Source organism: Neltuma alba, unplaced genomic scaffold, assembly GCF_004799145.2.
Source record: "Neltuma alba isolate B1F8T4 unplaced genomic scaffold, ASM479914v2 tig00004165_pilon, whole genome shotgun sequence".
Lineage (NCBI taxonomy): Eukaryota > Viridiplantae > Streptophyta > Magnoliopsida > Fabales > Fabaceae > Neltuma > Neltuma alba.
The window spans coordinates 1-21682 of NW_021633589.1; the positions used below are offsets into that span (position 1 = coordinate 1).

The 21682-nt window shown below is 38.8% G+C and overlaps 2 protein-coding genes and 1 pseudogene across 2 annotated transcripts; 1 reads left to right on the forward strand and 2 right to left on the reverse strand.

Moving 5' to 3' along the window:
- Positions 1-328: 328 nt before the first annotated feature.
- On the reverse strand, positions 329-1111 carry LOC114743876 (ethylene-responsive transcription factor ERF014-like; annotated as a pseudogene).
- Positions 1112-5801: 4690 nt separating this feature from the next.
- Positions 5802-8880, reverse strand: LOC114743878 (aminoacylase-1-like). Its single transcript, XM_028932082.1, has 4 exons — positions 8009-8880; positions 7788-7925; positions 6506-6745; positions 5802-6405 (listed from the first exon to the last, which is right to left on the reverse strand). The coding sequence occupies exons 1-4, from the start codon at positions 8852-8854 to the stop codon at positions 6322-6324; spliced, it is 1308 nt and encodes a 435-aa protein (XP_028787915.1). The 5' UTR covers positions 8855-8880; the 3' UTR covers positions 5802-6321.
- A 5655-nt stretch (positions 8881-14535) lies between these two features.
- LOC114743882 (uncharacterized) lies at positions 14536-17561 on the forward strand. The gene is made up of 3 exons (XM_028932088.1): positions 14536-14947; positions 15016-15105; positions 17254-17561. The coding sequence occupies exons 1-3, from the start codon at positions 14687-14689 to the stop codon at positions 17329-17331; spliced, it is 429 nt and encodes a 142-aa protein (XP_028787921.1). The 5' UTR covers positions 14536-14686; the 3' UTR covers positions 17332-17561.
- The last annotated feature ends 4121 nt before the right edge of the window (positions 17562-21682 follow it).

The window sequence follows — 21682 nt, forward strand, 5'->3', positions numbered from 1 at the left end:
ACATACTAATCTAAAAAATAACCGAAACATTTGTTTATTACTGGGGACATTGATGAATATATTCTGCTACACATGGAAAGGATATTTATAACATAAACATGATAGAGCTTTGCATCAATGGTACATAATTTCAGATGTTCAGAAATTCACTTCAGAGAGTAGGCCAAAAATTTGTCTTGTCTCAATGAATTTCTTCTTCTAACATGCACATATAGGAACCATTTATGTATAGATAAATGAGAATTTTAAACTTGGTCAGTCAGTAATATATGTATCTTCAACATGTAGCATTGAAGGCAAACGAATATGAATCTGTAAGGAAAAAGAATTGGGTTTTGGCCTGCATATATATATCTCAGCAGAAGCTCCACAAACGAATATCACTTTCTTCGCAACAATCATCCAGCAGCTGCGTGGGATCAATATCAAACAAATTACCACCGAGCATTTGATTTACATACTTTGGGGATTGTAAATCATCAAAGCTATACCAATAAGAGTCCATCAAAGAGACTGGTTCACCAGTCTGATCACAGCTAGTGTAGGCGCCAAATGACAGTGAGACATCGTCATCGATTTGATCGGAGGACATTGATGGGGACGAGACGATTGAGGAAGATGAGGTCGAGGCAGAGGCAGGGGGAGGCGAAGGTGGGGTTGTGGCATTGTCAGCAAAGCTATTAGCAGCCGCTGCAGCAACTCTTGTATTGATTTTGGAGACATAACGGTATCCTGAGGAATATAGTGTGAAGAACTTGAAGGGAAGTTGAGATTTGCTGAAGAACCTTAAGGCATAGAAGTGCAGCATCGTAGGCTCGAGCGGCACTCGGGGGTGAATAAGACCCCAACCATATTCTTGTTTTCTGGTTTGGTGCTCTGATCTCTGAAACCCATGAACCCCAGCTTCTCATTCTCACTCCCTTGTACTTCTTTTTCCCATCTGATGCTGCTGGCGACGAAGATTGAGGTTGAATTGGCTTTGATGTCTCTGTGTGGATCTTGTGCCCTCTCTTGACCATTATAGAGACTCGACTCAAAGATGTCTCAAGATCACTCTCCTTGGGCTGCAAAGGGTGTTCAACAAGTCTCTATTCCTCTCTTTTTGAATGTGGTTTTTCTTTCCTCCTGTTTGCTATTCCGAAAGTAAGGGAATGAATCAGATCGAACTGAATGTGGGGGAAGTAAAGGTGGCCTATTTATAGATGAATGCTTGTGTTCTAAGACATTAATTAAATACTCTACTCAATTCACCCCAAAGAAAAACAAGAACTTCTATTCAAGATATGACATCTCTGCCAGATGGTTATTAGTTGATTTAAATTTAATGTGAACATTAACGTCAGACAACCTAGGTCTTAAAATGACTTCTTTGTCCTTTCTATATGAAGCTTCCTTCATGCTGCATCATTTGGTTGCAACTGTATCGCAGTTCTGTCACATGCCCTTTCATTTTGTACCATAGAAGTTTCAACTTTTACCTCTTTTCTTTATTTTCTGAGCTTATTCATCGCTTGGATTAAACAAAGAGAGTAATTTTTCTGATTACTCTTCAGCACATTTTGAGCACTCCACTAATGTGAACTAGCCTTTTGGTGCGTTTGAATAACAAAATATCTTTTCTGGTCTTCGGTGGGGGGCAGTTAAGATTTAGTCAATGGCAGATTTCTTGTTAAAACATGTTAAATATTTCTAGTTTACCACGTGAGATGCTGCAGAAGTTACCCTATGGAAACTAAACAAAAATAATTGAATACGACTTTCTTGAAGTCGGCAGTTTAAGGACAACCCAAGAAGAGAGAATTCTCAAAACGCCACTGTTTAAATAAGATGAAAATTCATTAAAATGCGTTAGACTTGGACTTCAATCCTATGGAGGAATAATATAAAAAAAGCAGGAGATAGTAAAGAACGTTAACCCCCTTGACTGTCTCGGGTAACATCATGGTTCCCAAAGGACAGTAAATAAAAAAATGAATAGCAATTTAAATAACGTATTAAGAGAATGAATATAAATATATGAGACGAGAATTTATATTAATTTATGACAATAATAATTATGTATGCGCAGAGAGAAAACATAGGATTCCCTGTTAAATAAGAGGCAGCTTCCAGGATCTGCAGGTGGTGGTGCATAACAAGAATCCAAAAAAGGAAAAGAAATTATTAGAAAATTAAAAAAAAAAAAGAAGAAGAAGAAAGAGGAAGGGAAAAATATGTCAGTAGCAGATGAGACGCGCAGTCTAAATCAGTAGTGAAACCCATTTGTGATGCAACCAGCTGTTGCTTCTCTGTACTCAGCTCCAAAACCGCGTCAAGGAGCCTCCTTTCCTCATCCTCATGCATCTTTGTCTATCTCCATCTAATAATCAAACATTATTTAATATATAATTAAATGCATCAATCTCTCTGCTCATCTCAACCGTTGGATTGCCATGCTTAGTTGCTCCACGCCTCCATAACTTGACTTTCACTCTCCTTTCTAGTTTTAAGGTATTCCAATAGATTCTCCACTGGTACGGCACAAACGTTGTATGCCTTTTTCCTTCGGGAAAAATGCCATGCCAGCACATATGCATGGGATTGGAGGATAGGTTTTCAAAACACTGCCTTTTAATATAAGTTTTTGACTCTTTCTAACATGGGTCTGTTCTGTAGGGTCGACTTTCTCCCATTCAAAGACCTTCGTTCTATCATTTCTTTTTCCATATATCATCATCATCATTTGAAGTTCATATGGTAGTAGTAGCCAGTAGGCAAACCAAAGTATGCGTGTTTGTCAACCTGACAGCAAAGGCTTGTCATTAGTCCACATAGAAGCCCACCTCCTCCTCTTTTGAATTTGTAATGGTCATTTTAAAAAATGAAGAGAAGACACCCAAACCTCTTACCATCGTACTATTTTAATTACTCGGAGCTTGTGTATAGAGCAAAGGATTCTGCAACGGGCGTGTCCTTTTGTATTAAATGAAAAAAAAGGGAAATTAATAGTAACAGTCGAGAGTTAAGTTGCATTCTCCAATGAGAATACAGGAGTGAAGAGAGCAGTGTCGTTAATCCGTACAAAGTCGTCTGCCTTCCTCCCTTCTTCCTAACGCTCTTGTGATGCACTCGGGAACATAAAGAATATAAATATCAGGTTTCAAGGCATCACGTCTGGTGCTGATAACAAATTCTACGAATCTTAAAACCATGTACGTACGTGCTCTGTTAATTAACAAAATTTGACATTTGATTAATTAGGTGCAGCTAAGGGTACGGTCTTTGACGTGACATTACTTTTCATTATAATGATTCCCACATGTTTTTGCCGCATTCCTCATTGTAAATCCCTCAAATATCGAAGGGGGGAGAGAGAGAGAGAGACCGAGTGTTCTGTTTGCTGGAAGCTGGATGGAAACTTCGTCTGCAAAATTGGGTTTGAGCCTAATGCTGCATTAGCTGGACCTTGTGGGATTAGTTGACAAGTTTGCCGTTTAATTTTGCTAATATATGTGAACACGATCACTCTGTTCCCCACCCCACCCCCCTTCTTTTTTTCACATAATTCTACATCTGCTAATGTTTTATATACATGTGCGCGCGCAATATAGAGTAAATTAAAGGGACCACCTCTATAATATAATTGTGTGCATGTGTTTTGACTGACGTATTAAATTGGGTTGTGACTGATTATGATTACCTGGAAAGTAAAACAAAGTTCTCTCAACTCGAGCAACTCCTGCATTCCTGGGCAAAATAATATCTACCGCTTTTGCCAACGTGTGTTTGGGAGAATTGAAGCTAGTGGCTGATGTTTAATTTCTGTAAAGCAGCACATTTTTATGTTGTCTCCTTTAAATTTTCTTTTTTCCTTGGGATAATGAAGGAATGCGTTATCTATATCATAGACTAGCTAAAACCACACAGGGAGATCAGCTGGTGGGGAGCTGATTGACCATAAATATAAATGCATGCGATCTTGATAATGTGGCAGAGATATGCTTAGCAGTACCTCTATCCTAACTGGCCCGTACCGACTTGGACCTTCCGTACCCCTCAGACTTTGAGTGAAAGCGACAAGCAAATAATATAAGGCCGCAATAAATGAGAGAGGCAAGTACAGCCAGCAGGAAGTAGGGCCATTCCATATTGAAACCTCACAGAAGAAGCATGCCTGTGCATGCATATCAGAGCAGGATCAGATCCTTCATTTTCAAATAAATTATGAAGAGGGCTAAGAGATTGGGAGGGATGGGCGAATCTGCACTGGTCAAGCATTTCTTTTTCATTTGGGTTGGTTGTTGGGGGATGAAGAGGCAGCATCCATGTGCTCTCTGAGTTCGTCTTACAATTTGTGGGATTCAATTTTCTGCTTTAGATAAAATGCATATTTAGTGAAACTTCCCAGCAAACACTCTCCCATCGCTGCACGGATATCCTCAACAACCATATCTGTTTACAATTCGCGTCATCCCCTTCAGTGTTTGATAGCTGTTTCCTTATGTGCAATAACATATATATAATTCAATATATCTCTCTTGCACCCGACTTCTTCATCCACTTGCTGCAACTAGTAACCTTCTTAGCCGCTTCCCTATTCCCCAACCTGTTTCTTTTTTCACTATTCCAGCTAACACTGTCTAACAAATCTTCTCGTAGCTTTTTAATTGACTGAATTGGGTCTTGTCTGGGGAAGTTTTGGATATAATAAGGCCAACAAAAGCAACAGATGGACAGATATACTATCGACGGGGGAATGAAGCATTATGAGTTATTCGTTACCCTCAGTCAAAATGTAACGAGAATCAGTAAGTGTTTATTGCATAGTACACACTACTCTGAGCTAAAGACTTGATTTTTTTTTTTTATCACCGAAAGAAAAAAAAGAAGACTTGATTTTCAGCTCTTCATGGATGCGGCACGATAATTAGCGTCTTAGTAATTTATCATGAAATTCCTTTTTCCCGCCTCACTGACTATCTCTTGAATTTACTAGATTGGAAAAAATTAAGAAAAATTGCCGTTTGAAGTGAGGACTATGGACGTTTGAAATGACTTAAGCAACTTTTTAATTGTGATTTATGGAATACGAAATAAATATATGAGAGCAGTTTTATCCTGATTTACGTGAGATATGCTTACGAGGATTTTTAGGTCCCGTTTGCTATCGCGTTTAAAATCACTTATAAGTATATTTTACATGAACCAAGACAAAACTTATCTCACATATTCACCTCGCATTTTGTAAATTATTATTGAAAAATTGTTTATAAGCCATTCTGAAAAAACATTGTGAATCCAAAAAAGCCCTTGACTATTACATGGTTTGCAATGTTAGACATATTTATTGTATGAGTCCAAAAAAAAAAAGACATATTTATTGTAACTCAGCATTGGCGAACGACAAATCATTTTGAAAACTAAATTCTCTTAGTCATAGTTTAATGAAACAAATGACTTTCACATCAAAAGAATTAGATTATGGCAGAATCCTACCAAAAGAATTGAAATTACTAAATCTCAAATGAAGAATTTTTACAAAAATATATTGTTATTTACAAGTCTAATATTGTCAAAATCAATTAAAATGTTGGTACTAAATCTTATTTAAAATTTAGTAATTTTAAGCTTTTTTTCCGAAAAATTCTCCCTTAAATTATATATGCTAAAATAAAAGTGGGAAAAGCTTTACAGGACCCAGAATTCACTCAACGAACCCGGAGTAACCAAGAAGATTCAAATGGAAATCATAACAAAATCTGATGATCTGAAGTTGTGGAGACTCTTTCAAAGGCCCACAGGCCCAATACGTGCGGAGGATGGAACAAGGGTATCATATTACTCCATACTCCACACTAATCAGTTTTGGCCCACAGAAAACAATCACCGAGCTCTGAGAGAAGAGCAAATGCTGACCCAAAATGCTTAGAAGACAAGCACACGCATGCAAATGAAAGCACAGAAGCCAAGTTCATGAATACTGCAGAAAAATTATAAACCATGTCAATCCACCCCACCAGCGCAGAGTTGTGGCAACTGATTAAATTAGATATCAACTCAAAGTGCTACTTAAGGGTCACACAGACATCTTGCGTGTTACTGGCTTTCCAATGCCTTATGGAAACTATTTACAGATCACACAGACAAATTTCAAAAGTTATGACGCATTACCAGTGCCGGAACATCTGATTCCCCAATGCCTCGTGGGGTGGGAGCATCCACCTCCCAGAATTCTTCACCTTATAAGTCACACGAGGCTCAAGTATTCTTCACCTTCAGTCGTTGCGAGGTTTAACAAGATAGCCTCGTCCGTTACCAAGAAACAACGGTGGACATCGATTATCATGCTTCCATAAATGAACTCAAGGAACTTATCACACTCTCGTATACTTTTATTCCCTTCAAATACACAGTATCTCGTAGATGCTGCAAGTGAATTCATGGGAGTTAAAAAGAGATGAGCTATCACTGAAATCATATGAAATAGCAGGAGAGATTCCCAATGAAGAATTAGAAATCGTCAAACCTCATTGTGGTCATGAAGCAAGATGGGAATATTTGACATCGGTGAGAAACCAAGTACAGGAATTCCTGTCTGTCTAATGTACCGAGCATCAGTTGTTGAAGACAGAATTTCAGGCTTCGCTAGTTTTCCCCCAGCAAATGTGATAGCCTGCTCAAAAACTAACCACCATGAATTGGAGGCATTAGTTAAGGTCATTAAAGGGCGCCCCATGTAGTCTCTAATGGGTCCTTTCTCTATGATCTGCCATACACAGAATGCAATCAGCCTGTCAACCATCATTCTATACTTTTGTTTGATCACAAACAAGCAAAAGAATAACAATCCTGAAATAAAAAGCTAACACAATGACCATTAGCAAAATGGTCAGAGTTTCCAAAGCATCTCAGTTTCTGATGTTACATCCAATATAGCCAAAATATCAAGGTTGTCAATGCATGCAGCAAGTCAAGAACTGAAACGATGAAATCATGAACTAATCAAGGCAACAAGCACAATAATGAAGAAAACAGTATCTCAGGCGGAAGTAATTCATCCCAGGATGTATGGGAGTAACACCCACCCCAACTTCTGATGATTTGATTGATGGAAATGATTCATAAGGCAAAATAATTTGAACAGATGACACTTATGCTAAACAATAATGAGTGTCATATAACCAGTAACCAACCGACCTTCCCCTACACAGCCCTTGAATTTCATAATTTTGGTGAAAAACGGTACCTTTCGAGTTTCATACACCAGGAACCCATCCAAATAGCACTATTTTACTTTAAAAATTAGCGGGAATACAAATCATAGAGCAAAGAAAAATATGTATAAAAAAGTGTTCATTCACCCTTTTCTTTGAAACTTGTTTGAAGTGCATGGACGATGGTACTAGGCTATCACCAGGCAGCAATCTGATAATCATGCTTACAATGCTAGTTAAGATTCTGTCATCTTCATGCATGTAATACTCACGTACGACCAAAAAAAGAACAACAACGTTTTCGTGCTAATTACACAAGTCACGGCATGTAGAATAACTGGCTAGCCTACCAGGCCAATGTCCTCAAAAAAAGAAATTCAAACAGTACATAAGCAAAAGTACAGTTAACTTGAACGTAGAAACATAACTCGTTAGCTGATGTCTGAAATAACATAGCATTATCCGTCAAAATGAAATGAAATAATCCGTCTCACACTTTAATATTTATATGCCCCAAACGAATACTTTCACAATGACAGATATAGTTGCACTCGATTAAAAAATACCACAGGACCAATTTCACAAATACTTAACCTCATATGACATATTTCTAATAGCTGGAACCCATTCTTTAGCAATTCTCCTTTTCATTTCTTCTGGGTTCGCAGTGGGGGGCAACCTCAGATCGAATCCTGCTTCTGCTTCTGAAGGTTGCACATTCATCGCAAATCCCTGCATAAATGCCACGAACCATTTTATATACAACATTGATGTAGAAGTTCTCACCTGGAAAGATATTTGTTTATGCTACTCACTGTATCTGAAGTAACGCCAGCTTTAACATAAACGGGATTCACCGAAATAACTTCGGAATTAGCCGCTTTACCCGCCTTAACCACATCAAATTGACTCTCCCTAAACCTACTGATAACTTCAAGGCTCTTCATCAAATTCTCCATCGCACTGTTATCATACATCCTCGAACCGTGTCCCGGTGGACCATTTGCCTTTATTTTCAATCCCCATGGTGACCTATCCGCATAGAAAACTCTAAACTCGTCATCAGGCGAGGCCTGCCCTTCATCCAATACAAATCCAACATTCAAATTCTCGAAGTCCACCGAATGCACAAACTTAGCAGCCCCATGAAGACCACCTATTTCCTCGTCCGGTACATAAGACACATGGATTGTGCGAGCAGGGGCGAAATTCTTGTTTTTTAGATTTCTAATTGCCTCAATATATTGCATGCCGATGCACTTGTCGTCCTGGGCTCCTCGAGCAAAAATTTTGCCGTCAGGGGTCCTCACAGCAGAGAAGGGGGGGTGGAGCCACTTGGAGGGCTCTGCCGGAACTGAATCGAGATGGGAATTGAAAAGAAGGGAGGGAAGAGATGGATTTGAGCCAAGCCATGTTAGGAGGAGGAGGGGCTTCCCAGGTGAAAATTCGAGAGTTCGATACTGGAGGCCTATGGATTGTGCTTGAGAAATGAGAAAGGAGACAGCGGAAGCATAGTCTGGTTGTGGGTGAGCCGTGTTAATCCTCAGGTATTGCTGGAAGCGAGTGACCGGCGTCTCTTGTTCTTGGGGAGAGGCCAGTGAAGTTGCAGAGAGGATAATGAGATGAATAAGTAAGAAATGGCGGCAGTGAGGGAGCGCCATGGAAGAGGGAGGTCGATGAGTGGCCAGAGCGGGTGCCGCTTCTTCTTCTAAATTCTAATAATATATCTTTTGGCTCAATTCAAGTACACACAAAAATCTCGTAAGCTTTGGAAAATTCACGAGTGTTATAGATAATTTATCATTTTTTTGCCGGAATATTTGTAGTCTACTACCATTTAATCACCTCTCAACTACGCTTTGGCAAAAAAGAAAAAAGGGAAACTATCAACTAATCATTTCAAATTTTGATCAATTATTTTATAAGTAAAGTTTCAAAAGCGTCTCAGGCTTAAGTGAAATGGTTTTTGAGGAGACACTTCTCTTCATATATTATTATACAAAATTAGGGTAGTTGTTCCAAAAAACAAAAAATTCGGGTTTCTTCCTTTCCTTTCCTTCGTAACATGAAAAAGAAATATCCACGGGAAAGGAAAGCAATATGCAACGACGATGATCAGACACAAATAGGAACCAAATAAGACTGCCAATGGATATATATATATTAATGATCACTGATGCAGTACATAAATGAAATCATATCAGTACGTTCTCGCGCATTACAGCAGAGAATATTTAGACAAAGAAGAGAAAAGCAATAGGAGGGGGAAATCCAGAGAATCTGGCCAGAGGGAATAACAACCAAAATCATGCACACCCATGCTTAATGGCTTTTGTCGTATTATATAGGAGCGTCCTCTCCTAATTCCCGAAGCTTCCACGGCCTTTTCTTCATTCGTTGGCTTTTGCGCAAACCGGTAATCTGATTTGGGCCCCTAGTTGCACCACTCTCTGGATCAACATGGCCCGTCTGGTGTGTGGTCGTAACATTACCCCGCCCATTAAGAACGACCGTGTCCTCAAGGTCGAGGGATGGGTAACACTGTTGTAGAACGTCCTTCTCTTCCCACGTGGGTGTAGAAGATGCATCCCATGCAACTAAAAACTGCTGCACTTGTCCCTTGTGTGACTGAATCATTCGGGAACGCAGGATCTGTATAGGTTGGGCGACTGGTCCTTCCGGCATGGTCAGTAATGGCAGGGGCATATAAGCTTCTTTAGGCTCATCACCGAAAATTTTTTTGAGCAATGAAACATGAAAAATCGGATGAATTCTGGAATGATCCGGTAGCTGTAACTTATAAGCGACTTTGCCAATTCTGCTTATCACTTGGAAAGGCCCGAAATAAACCATAGAGAGTTTATAGTACTTGCGGAGTTGGACTGAATGCTGTCGGTAGGGCTGTAACTTCACCAAGACCCAATCCCCTACTTCGAATTCCACATCTATACGCTTCTAGTCAGCAAACCGTTTCATGCGGTTTTGGGCCCTCTGTATGTTTTGTTTTAAGACAGTTAAAACTTCATCCCTCTGTTCCAACTGGTGGTGCACATCTACTGGGGTATCCTCAACGGACGAGTGTTTCAACAGCGGTGGTGGTTCTCTACCGTATACCACTGTGAATGGGACCATACCAATAGCCGTCTGAAATGATGTATTATACCAGAACTCAGCCCACGGTAAGAAGTCGATCCATTTCCGTGGAAATTCATGCGCCATACATCGTAAATACATCTCCAGGCACTTATTAACAGCCTCAGTTTGACCATCTGATTGAGGTTGATACGCGGAGCTCATACACAATGACGTCCCCTGCAATTTCATAAGATGTTTCCAAAAACTACTGGTGAAAATCCGATCCCGATCAGAAACTATGGTCTTTGGTAAGCCATGGAGTTTGACCACATGCTGTAAAAAAACTTTAGCAACTTGTTTAGTATTAAAATTGATTGGCAGAGCAATGAAGTGGCTGTATTTTGACAACCGATCGACCACCACAAATATATTAGCATACCCTCTCACTGGAGGAAGGTTTGTAATGAAATCAATTGAAATGTCATACCAAATACGTTTTGGAATGGGTAGAGGATTCAGTAAACCAGCAGGGTGGAGCTGACTTGTTTTAGCTTTTTGACATACAGAACAACATTTGACATAGTTTCTGATCTCTCGACGCATCTGTGGCCAGTAAAACAATCGAGCAATGCGGTGGAAGGTCCGTAAGTACCCTGCATGACCCCCAATGGCGGATGAATGAAACTCCTTTAATATCTGTTTGATGAGTTCGTGGTCATCATGAGGTAACACTAAGTGGTTTTTCCAGTACAACTCGCCATGTCTCACCCGAAAATGCCCCACGGTTTCTGGAGAATTCAGGACACGGTCCTTTTCAGCTTGAATCACCGATGATGTGTGTACCCGATCATAAACCAGGTTCATAAGAGAGTTCTCAAGTGTAGTCAAACTAAAGCACGTTGCCCGAGATAGAGCGTCAGCAGCTTGATTAGAGCTCCCTAGTTTGTATTCGATGCTGAACTGGTACCCAAGTAATTTTAGAAGACACGCTTCCTGCTCAGGGGTTTGGATGGTTTGAGATTGCAGGTGTTTTAAGCTTGCATGATCTGTCCAAATAATGAAAGGGTGACCTATTAAACAGTGTCGGAACTTTGCTACTGACTCCGTGATTGCGTGCAACTCCCTGACGTAAGCTGATTGAGACTGCATTCGAGTTGAAAGCTTCTTAGAAAAGAAAGCGATCGGGTGGTTGCCTTGACTAAGCACTGCGCCGATCCCCACCCCTGAAGCATCAGTCTCCAGAATAAAAGGCTTAGTAAAATTAGGTAAAGCCAGGACAGGGGCATTGGTTAGCGCTTCCTTCAGCTTGTCAAATGCCCTTTGAGCCTGATCATCCCAAACAAAAGCGTCCTTAGCCAACAACCGTGTGAGTGGGCCCGCAACATTAGCATACCCCTTGATAAACCGTCTATAATAGCCACTAAGACCCAGAAAACTCTTCAGCTGCGTTACGTTTGATGGACAGGGCCACTGTTGGATGGCTTGAACCTTTCAGCGATCCACCTCCACTCCCATACCCGACACAATATGGCCTAAATATTCTATCCTTTTCTGCCCAAACGAACATTTTGACATTTTTGCAAATAATTGATGCTTCTGTAATTGACTCAGTACCAAGCCCACATGCTCTAAGTGAGCTTCCCACGTGCTACTATATATCAAGATATCATCAAAAAAGATTAGAACAAAGCGTCGCAGGAACTCCCTGAAAACAGAGTTCATCAACGATTGAAACATGGCCGGCGCATTAGAAAGACCAAATGGCATGACGAGCCATTCGTATAGCCCCAAGTGTGTTCGAAAAGCAATCTTTTCCCTGTCACATTCACGCATTAGAATTTGATGGTAACCAAAACGGAGATCCAGTTTCGAATAAAACACTAATCCATGTAATTCATCTAGTAACTCGTCTACCGCGGGCATTGGAAAAGCATCTTTAATTGTAATCATATTAAGAGCTCGATAATCAACACAAAAACGCCACGTTCCATCCTTTTTCTTGACCAATGTAACCGGTGCTGAAAATGGACTTGAACTGGGTTGAATCAACCCTTGCTCCAATAGTTCTGTCACAATCTTCTCTATTTCAGCCTTTTGACTCATTGGGTAACGGTATGGTCTGACTTTTACCGAACCCACCCCCGGTTGCAGCTCTATCCTGTGTTCATGCCCTCTTTTCAGTGGTAACCCCAGGTGCTTTGAAAAAACAGAGCCGTATTGTTGTATCAGTTCCCTCAACTCATTCGGTGTATCTTCTGGAATCAACAATTCTTTCGGCTCCTTTTCAATTTTTTCGATAGTATATAACTCAGCTATTGCTTCTATCTGCTGTATTCGAACTAAGTGGTGGAGCTGAGCATGTAATAGGGGAGGTCCCCTAAAGCCCTTCAAGGTGATAAATGCACCATCATTTTGTAGTATTTTAATCACCGAGGAGCTATAATCGGCGACGTGCAGGCCTAATGTCTCCAACTAGTTAGCTCCTATTATAGCATCGACCCCTGCTACTGGTAAAATATACATGGTAATGTGAAGTACATGCCCATCGATATTAATTGGTAAATTTGAAATGACTTCATCACTTTTTAAGACCTTCCCTAACCCCCCAAGTACTCTCAACTCCGGGGCGGGCTCTAGAGGAAGTTGCAAGTGTTTTACTATCCGAGGATGCAAGAAGTTATCTGAGCTCCCGCCATCGAGCAATGTTTGTATTTCTGTTCTCTGAATTTTTCCTGTGAACCGGATCATAGCAGGGCCCTGTGTGCCTCTCAATGCATGCACAGATAGATGATGCAGAGTAGCACCTATGTCTTGATCTTCCTTCATTGAGTCAGACTTAATTTCTTCTCCCTCGACTCCTTCTTCCCCCATTAACATCATTAGCTGTTTGTTGGGGCATCGATGACTCGGGGTGAATTTAGCATCACAAGTATAGCACAAGCCCTTATCTCTCCTTACTTGCATTTCAGCTGCCATCATCCTCTTAATTTGAGGGGTGTTTGGAGATGGTAACAATGGCGGTAAATTTGCCTTCCCACCAGTGCTCGAGCTAGAGGCCATCGACCCTCCCCCTGTGACTGTGGTAGTCGACTTTGTTTGATGATTCACGCTCCCAACAGATTGACTGTACAGAGCTCGCGTTTTTGCGGTGTTGATCCCATAAGTAGTGGTTTCTGAAAATAGTCGTGATAGAGCCATTGCCTTCAGAACTGTTGTTGGACGTTGCACCATCACGTCACGTCGCAACTCCGGTTTCAGACCCCCCAAATAACAGTCTAATAACGCAGGTTCAGGAACATCCTCTGTTCGGTTTGCCAGCGATAGGAATTTACTGTTGTATTCCTCTAACGGTCCTTGTTGTGTCAACTTGAAGAGCTAAGCACGGGCGCAGTCAAACTGCGTGGGGCCGTATTGCTCCTCCACCGCTTGCGCGAGGTCTTGCCAGTGGGACACTCGGTTGGTTTTCTCTAACATCTGAAACCACGGTAGAACATCACCGTCAAAATGAACGGAGGCGATGACCAACCTCTGTGGATCTTCAACTCCATAATATTTAAAGAACTGCTCCGCTTTAAAAATCCAATTCAGTGTGTCTGTCCCATCAAATCGAGGAAAGTCAATCTTGTGAGTATGCGCATGTCCTCCTCCTTCCGACGCTGGTGATGAAGGCTCCTTGGCTTGGCTTCCTAAACTTTCATTTCTTCGGTTCAGGTTGTCCACCGATTTCATCAAGGCCTCTAGTAGACTCTCGATCCAGCGGAAACGGCCTTCCGCATGGTCCATGAACTCAGTTGCTCTCTTCATATCCGTATGTAGTTCCTTCAAGCGAGTGTTTTCAGCCATCGCGTCTCTCAACGAAAGCACCAAAAATGCAATGACGATGATCAGACACAAATAGGAACCAAATAAGACTGCCAATGGATATATATATATTAATGATCACTAATGCAGTACATAAATGAAATCATATCAGTACGTTCTCGCGCATTACAGCAGAGAATATTTAGACAAAGAAGAGAAAAGCAATAGGAGGGGGAAATCCAGATAATCTGGCTAGAGGGAATAACAACCAAAATCATGCACACCCATGCTTAACGGCTTTTGTCGTATTATATAGGAGCGTCTCCTAATTCCCGAAGCTTCCACGGCCTTTTCTTCATTCGTTGGCTTCTGCGCAGACCGGTAATCTGATTTGGGCCCCTAGTTGCACCACTCTCTGGATCAGCGTGGCCCGTCTGGTGTGTGGTCGTAACACAATAGCCCGTGGCCTGGAGCGAGGTAGTGATAGGAGGCATAAACGGCATAACTGGTAACCGGTAAGCCAATCTACACTTCGCGCGCGGGGCGTGGGCCCTGAACTCTTATTTTCAAAGCAGTATCAATTGTTGGTGCCCGATTCTTGCTTCCGCCTGGCCCCAATGGCGTTTGCAACCGCCGCGGCGGCGGCGGCGTTGGCAAGGCCTTCCTCCGTTGTCATGGTAACCAGACCAAGCGTTAGGTGGGCCTTCAAGCCCCTCGCTGTTTCTTCATTCTCATCTCCATCTTCGCCTTCCACACCTTCTCGAAGGCTCGTCCTTTACTCGAAGCCCGATTGCTGCTTGTGCGATGGTCTCAAAGAGAAACTTCAAGCTGCTTTCTTGCTCTCTGGTCCTGATTCACTTCACGACGTAGATTTGCAGGTATCTCCCTCTCTCCCCTCCTCCACTGTATGTTTGAATATCAGGTTCCTCATGTTGGTTTTTCTCAGATAAGGGATATAACTAGCAATCCGGAATGGGAAAGAGCTTACCAATATGAGATACCCGTGTTGGCCAAATTACACTCCGATGGCACAGAGGTCAGTTTCAAATACTGTGCTTGGTTTTCGGGACCGCCATTTGGTTAATGGGCTCTCCCTTAGCTCGAGCCTCGATCTCTTTACTGCTCTGTGTGTGTGCCTCTGTGTGTGTGTGTTCGTTAGCTTACCCAAAGCTAGGAGTCGCATGCTTTCTGTCGCATACGACAAATTTTGACCTTTACGGTGGAGCTTGAGAGCTTCAAACATTTACAACGGCCTATACATTGACTTGACGCCTGCAAGAAACTCTATGGCGGTTATTGCTTGACACTATGATTACTCTGAATTGAGTGGGGAAATGAAAGAGGGAAGGGGGAATGGCTGACATAGGGGTTTGGGAGCAGTGACTCCTAAATTATGATAATAGATCTGCAGGTGCTCATTTTTCACATTCGCATCGAATTTTCAGTGTTGAAGACCTATGACTTACGAACTGGGCATTGGGGCTATTGTTTACCGAGACAAGGTTTCATTTGTAAAAGCATACGGTATATACCACAATCCACAAGTTCAATGGTAGCATTTGCTCATTTGAAGATGAAAAAGGGTGGCTAATTTGAAAACGAGAAAATCTACATTTCATGCCCCTGTGCTGTCACTGAACTTTGCAGATGGTAATGGTAGGCAGAGTAGCAAATAGCAATCAATAATGGAACAGTGAGTTTCACTGATGATTAAAATGTTATAAATGGATTAATTACTCTCGCTATGCTCATGAAAATATATTCAAAACAGTGGCAATTGCCATGATCTGTGGTATTACAAAGTCCCAAACCACCTGGCTTAGAACTGTAAAATTTCATTCAAGATTAGCCCCTTGTCACTTGTTTAATCTTTTCCCAGTACACGACTGGTTTTAGCACTTGTTGCTTCAACCTCGAGTTTGGAGTTTTCCTGTTAAGAAGCACTCAGAATGACCTCTTAGCTCTTCATTTGAGTCTGTATTATTCCTACTTTTTTGTTCTCCCTTGAGCGTCACGCCATCTTTCCTCCAACTCTGTCCCGATGTTTGCATATTTTTTATGATTGCATAGTTATTGAATATTGAGTTATTATAAATGAATATGGATCCTTTTTTTTTTTTTTTGGCTAGCGGATCTTAGTTGCTTCTATATGTAAACGAAGTCGGTCCTTAGTGAGGAAAAGCTTGTTCGCATTCACTTTCAGATACTAATAAAATTTGAGTTCTTTCCAGTAAGTTCTGGTATGTCAGTATTCTTTCAATATCTCTATTGATTAAGGAGCATTTGTTGGGTGAAATGTACCCCTTGTGTGCCATCTAGTCTGCTTCATCCTTGAACTATTTTGTCTGAAATAAGTGTAGATTGAGTAGGGGTTGAATAGAGCAGAGTTTTAAGGCATCAGGCTGCTATAGTTGATCATGCAGGCTTCATTTGTCCTGGGCAAAAGCTATATATTAACGTTTTGAGGCTTTGGTTTGATGATTTATTTATTAGATTATGGCTCTGGAAAACTGAGAATTTTTAGGTTTCAGTTTAGCAAGTGATTATGACTTGAACGTTTGACCATTATTATTAAATCATGAATCCTGAGGGGGAAAAATGACATGACATCGCCAAATTAGCATCACGCAGGTCCCAATCAGATGCACTTTGATTCCTTGCAGTATCGCACTTGCCTATAAATGATACTACCTAGTTTGTAGTCCAATTGTATTGTACCACAACCTAGGTCTTATATTTTAAGAATGGAAGTAGTACATCTAGTTTAGTTGTATGTGAGTCTGACATCATTGGCTATAAAGATTACTCTCGTTCCACGTCTATCTAATCAATGTTTCCCATCTGCAACGTTCTGTTAGAAAACTCCGTTAGGATGACAGTAGAGCAGTTGCAGAAGCTTTATTCGGAGAGTTTGTGAGAGATCCTTGCTTTCCCACGCTTAAATGATGAAGATGAACTGATGAAGTGAGCTTTGTAACGTAAACGGCTGGCCTACGATCTGGTGACATCCCCATCTGAAAAGCATCAGCAATGCTGAATTTGGGCCATTTCGCCCAGCCCTGGTTGGGATGAGTTACCATTGGGCCATCTTAGGTCCAGCGAAGTAGCATCATCGTTTGTTTTCCCATTTCATACCCTTCACCTATCTGAATCTGTGTCATGACAAAGTTTGTCTCATTTTCAGGAAATTTTACCGCGATTGTCTCCTCGTGTCGGAGTGGAACTCCTCCAAAAGAAGATAGCCGCTGCTTTCAGACAATAGAAGATGAAGTTAAAAGGGACCTTTTTTATAGGACTCGGGAAGCTGCAAGAGATGATTGTTTGATTACATCTGTACCATTTAGTCAATGACAATTTTCCTGAATCATATTTTTTAGACTTGTCGTAATCTTGTTCCGCATGATAAACTTAGTCAAGTAATTTCTTAACTCCAGTAATTGAAACATTACTTTGTTTGGATGTGATTGAATTGTTCTTTATCTCGTTGACTTAGATTTTGCTGTCCACCTAATTTACTCTACCTTTCGCATGAAGGTAATGCAATTACTATTACTACTTTCATGCTTATTTTATTAAAAGCAATGGTCTAGTAGGCAATATTGCAGTAAGTGCAGGAGGCCAAATCTGCTTTAGAAGAAGTTGATGCGGAATTCCACCCAGCATATAATATTACTAATACTATTCTGCATGTTTATTGAATTTATCAGGCACTCGGGCCTCGCCCTTGGTTTTAGTGTGACGTCGCGATTTACCCCTAAAATTGAACCCAACAGATATGGAAGAACCCTGAATTATTGAGAGTGATTAGTATAGAGGATAATATGAACATGCATGAAAACGATGGCAATTTGTTAGTGGAAGAGACACAAGGGGTATTTGGGTGATTGTCTAAATCATGGTTTGGGAAAAAATTATCCAAACACCTATCAATGTTTCAAAACCATAGTTTTATGATAAAACCATGGTTTGCCTTTCAAAACCAAGGTTTTGTAATAAGCAAAAAAAATTTGTTTTTTGAGTGATTCTCCCCCCACCTCCTATGGTAATTTTTTTTTTCAATTATTTAGTTTTCTAAAAACATAATCTTATATTTTATAATTATATATACACATATTAACAATTACCACATCCTGTTTTTAATATAAGACCTTATTTGATTTTTATTTGGTCATAAATATAAAACCCCAATCTACTTTATTTCTCATATTTGTCTATCGTTTTTTAAGTTATAACCAATAAACTTGATTAATAGGGATATTATAGGAAAGGCAATACCTGTTTATTACAAATAACTAACTTAATTTGTTTTTTTAATCTACTCAAATTAGTCAACTAACTCTTACATTTAGAACTGGATATAGTAATTAATATATATTTTTATACATTGTTTATTATGTTGGCAAAAATTTTTTTTATTATTTCGGTCTTTAATGTAGGACCTAATTGGAGAGTTAATATTGGTCTTAAATGTAAGATTATTGTTCCGGTCATTAATGTAAAACCTAATTAGAGAGTTAATATGTAGACAAGGTCTTAATACCTTCATCAATAGAATCTTCATCTCACATGGTTTGGCTTCGTGACTCCATAAGAGATCAAATTATTCACTATATACAAGAATAGTCATGTCCTTTTTATTTTCTTTTTTCTTTTCAGATAATGTAATGTGTTGTTAAAAAAAACTACTTGGACAAATATATTTCGTTGCAGCTTCTATTATTAAGAGAATTAATATGAATTTTTTTTGTGTGGTTATTTAATTTTGTGAAAAAAAAATATGGGATTTCATCTTTAAAATTTTTAGGAAATAATAATTTTTTTTGGCAAAGTAAATCACTTTCCTAAAAACATATTTAATTATTTTATTAATATATATACACATTACTTTTTTATTAATTATATTATTTATATCTTATTTATTATGTTGCCAAAATATATATTATTAACAAATTTATTACTTCAAATAAACATATATTATGAAATATATCTTACATGTAATTATCATTTAAACTTATATTCTTTTTAGTAATTTCTATATATTAAAAAACATTTCTGACAATAATTATCCAAACATTCTCACTTTATCAGAATCACTTTTTTCAGAAAATCCATTCTTTCAAAATCTATTCTGTCTAGAATCTATTCTCTAGAAGCTATTCTTCAAACTATAGTTTTGCCTCATCCAAACACCCCCCCTCAATATCCCATTTGTTTCCGATTTCAGTATTGCGGAGAGTAGAGATTTGCTGTGTCACGTACGGGGGAAAAGAATGATTAATCTACGTTTAAATCAGAATACTTTAATGAGCCTAAAGGAATCCCATAATCGTATTTCCTTTGACCTATATGGTCTCCGTTACTATTATTATCTTGCTTTTTTTTGGGCACACGATGATTGAAGAGTAGGTCTTTGTTGTGGTGCCCAGGTTCCCTCTCTGCATATGTCTTGTTCTTCTTCATTTTCTTTCCTTTCTTTATTTTCAAAATTGAACCGTTCTTTTTCTCTCTTTTATTCTCTTTTGTAAAACTGGCCTTTGTAGAGTTGTATTTTGCACGTCTTCTCTCTATAATTGAGCATGCCAAAATAAACCAAGCAACATCTTCTCTCACTTTTTTCTATATGCTAATGCAAGCTTACCATGTACGGCTTTCATCTATTCGTAATCGTTTTTACTAGTTTAAACCAGCATGGGAAACAGAAAGTGCTTGCACTCACTGCGACAAATCACGCCCCTGGATTTCAATGACAGAGGATAAGAAACTATTAGCCATAGCCCCCATACTCGTTTTGCGTTTAACAGTATTGTTCAGTGACCATTATGCAAACACTTAAATATGGATCTTTCGAAATCATTTTCCTTAACCATAGAGCATTACACAAAGAACGCATCATTATGAAGCAAACGGATTTGCTTCCAGGCCCTAGAGTTCGACTATGCATGCTGAATAAGAAGCAACCAATTAAAAACTCTCTCTCTCTCTGCTTTTTTTTTTTTTTGGGGCCATGAAATGATGAAATAAAATACTTGGACTCAATAATTTTTATTCCTACAAGGCAACTTATCGTTACTAAACGGATAGACGCACTCTCCTTGATATGCGGGTGCAATCTTTCGTCACCTCTATTTTTTTAAAATAAAAAAATTATATTGAGAAGCTTTTCTCCCCCATCATAAAAGCTTACATCTCTTTGTTTTTCAGCCATAAAAGCTTGTATCGGTTGATATTTAATGCGAAAAGTCATGAAAAATAAGACTAAAACGCATCATTGACGCAAATACAATTAATGATATCTAATATATCGCTCACTTTTAAAAATATGATTTATTATTCATAAAATCAATTATATGTATTAAATTTTATTCTCGTGACATATCAATGAATTAAATACTTTATGCATCAATTAAGTAAAATTTAAATCAATTATATTTTTAAAAACTTGTAATATTTAATTTGTTTAAAAATAAGTCAAATATAAGATTATAGAATCCAAATATCTTTAATTAATGAGATTTAAATAACATTTTAATTGAGATTTGAATATATTGAGTTAAATAGGAAACATTATAAATAAATGCAATTTCAAATAGAGATTCAAATGAAAAAAATAATAATTAACTTTCAATTTAAATAATATCTTAATTGAAATTTGAATATATTAAATTAAATAGGAGGTATTATAATTAAATAGCATGTCAATAAGAGGCTTAAATAGAGAAATAAATAATTAATTTCAAATTTTCATCTATTCGCCATAAATTCTGCATTTCTAATTCAAATTCCATTAAAATGAATAAAAAAATATATTCCTATCAGCAGTAAATTTTAAACTATCTTAGATAATGCAATTTATGAAACTTTTAAATATAATCAAATAGATTAATCTGTGCATCGCATGGGAGAAATTTCTAGTTGTTCATTTAAATCTGCAGATTAAAATTAAGGTGAGTTTGAAAATGATATCCTTACAAAATGGACTTACTTTGTGTGACGTACTTACAAAGACTGGTACGACAACCGCATTTGGAAAGAACCCAGAACTTTTGAGTTTGTTTAGCTTCAAATACTGAACTTTAGTACCCCAAAAAAAAAAATTACTGAACTTGAAAATGACAGAGACAGGGGAGAAACTTCAAAAATGGGGATGGGGGTATCTTCGATTTAACTTTGGCCTTCTCCTTTCCCAAGTTTATCGAAAAGCAAACATATGGCGGATCAGGCGCCAAGCGAAACATGGATCTTGATAAAGAGGTTTTACGTACTAAGAATCCATTTCAAACTCATGTTTAATTAGTTTTGTTTGGAAATAACCAATTTGATTCGATTTTGAACATATTAGAATATATTTGAGGGATTTTTTTTTTTTGGGGTACAATTTTGAGGGGTTTTACGTACTGAGAATCCATTTCAAACCTGTGTCCCCTTTTTAGTCATTTGGTTCGTTAGCACAGTGTTCATTTATATATGGTCATTCACAATGAATCTTATGGGTTTAATTTCTTGTTTACTTTATGAATTTAATATTAATTTCGTATCGTTGGCACAAAAAAATAATAATTTCGTGTCGTTTGAATATGATCTGAATGAATTTTATTTATTTTAGTTTTTTCACA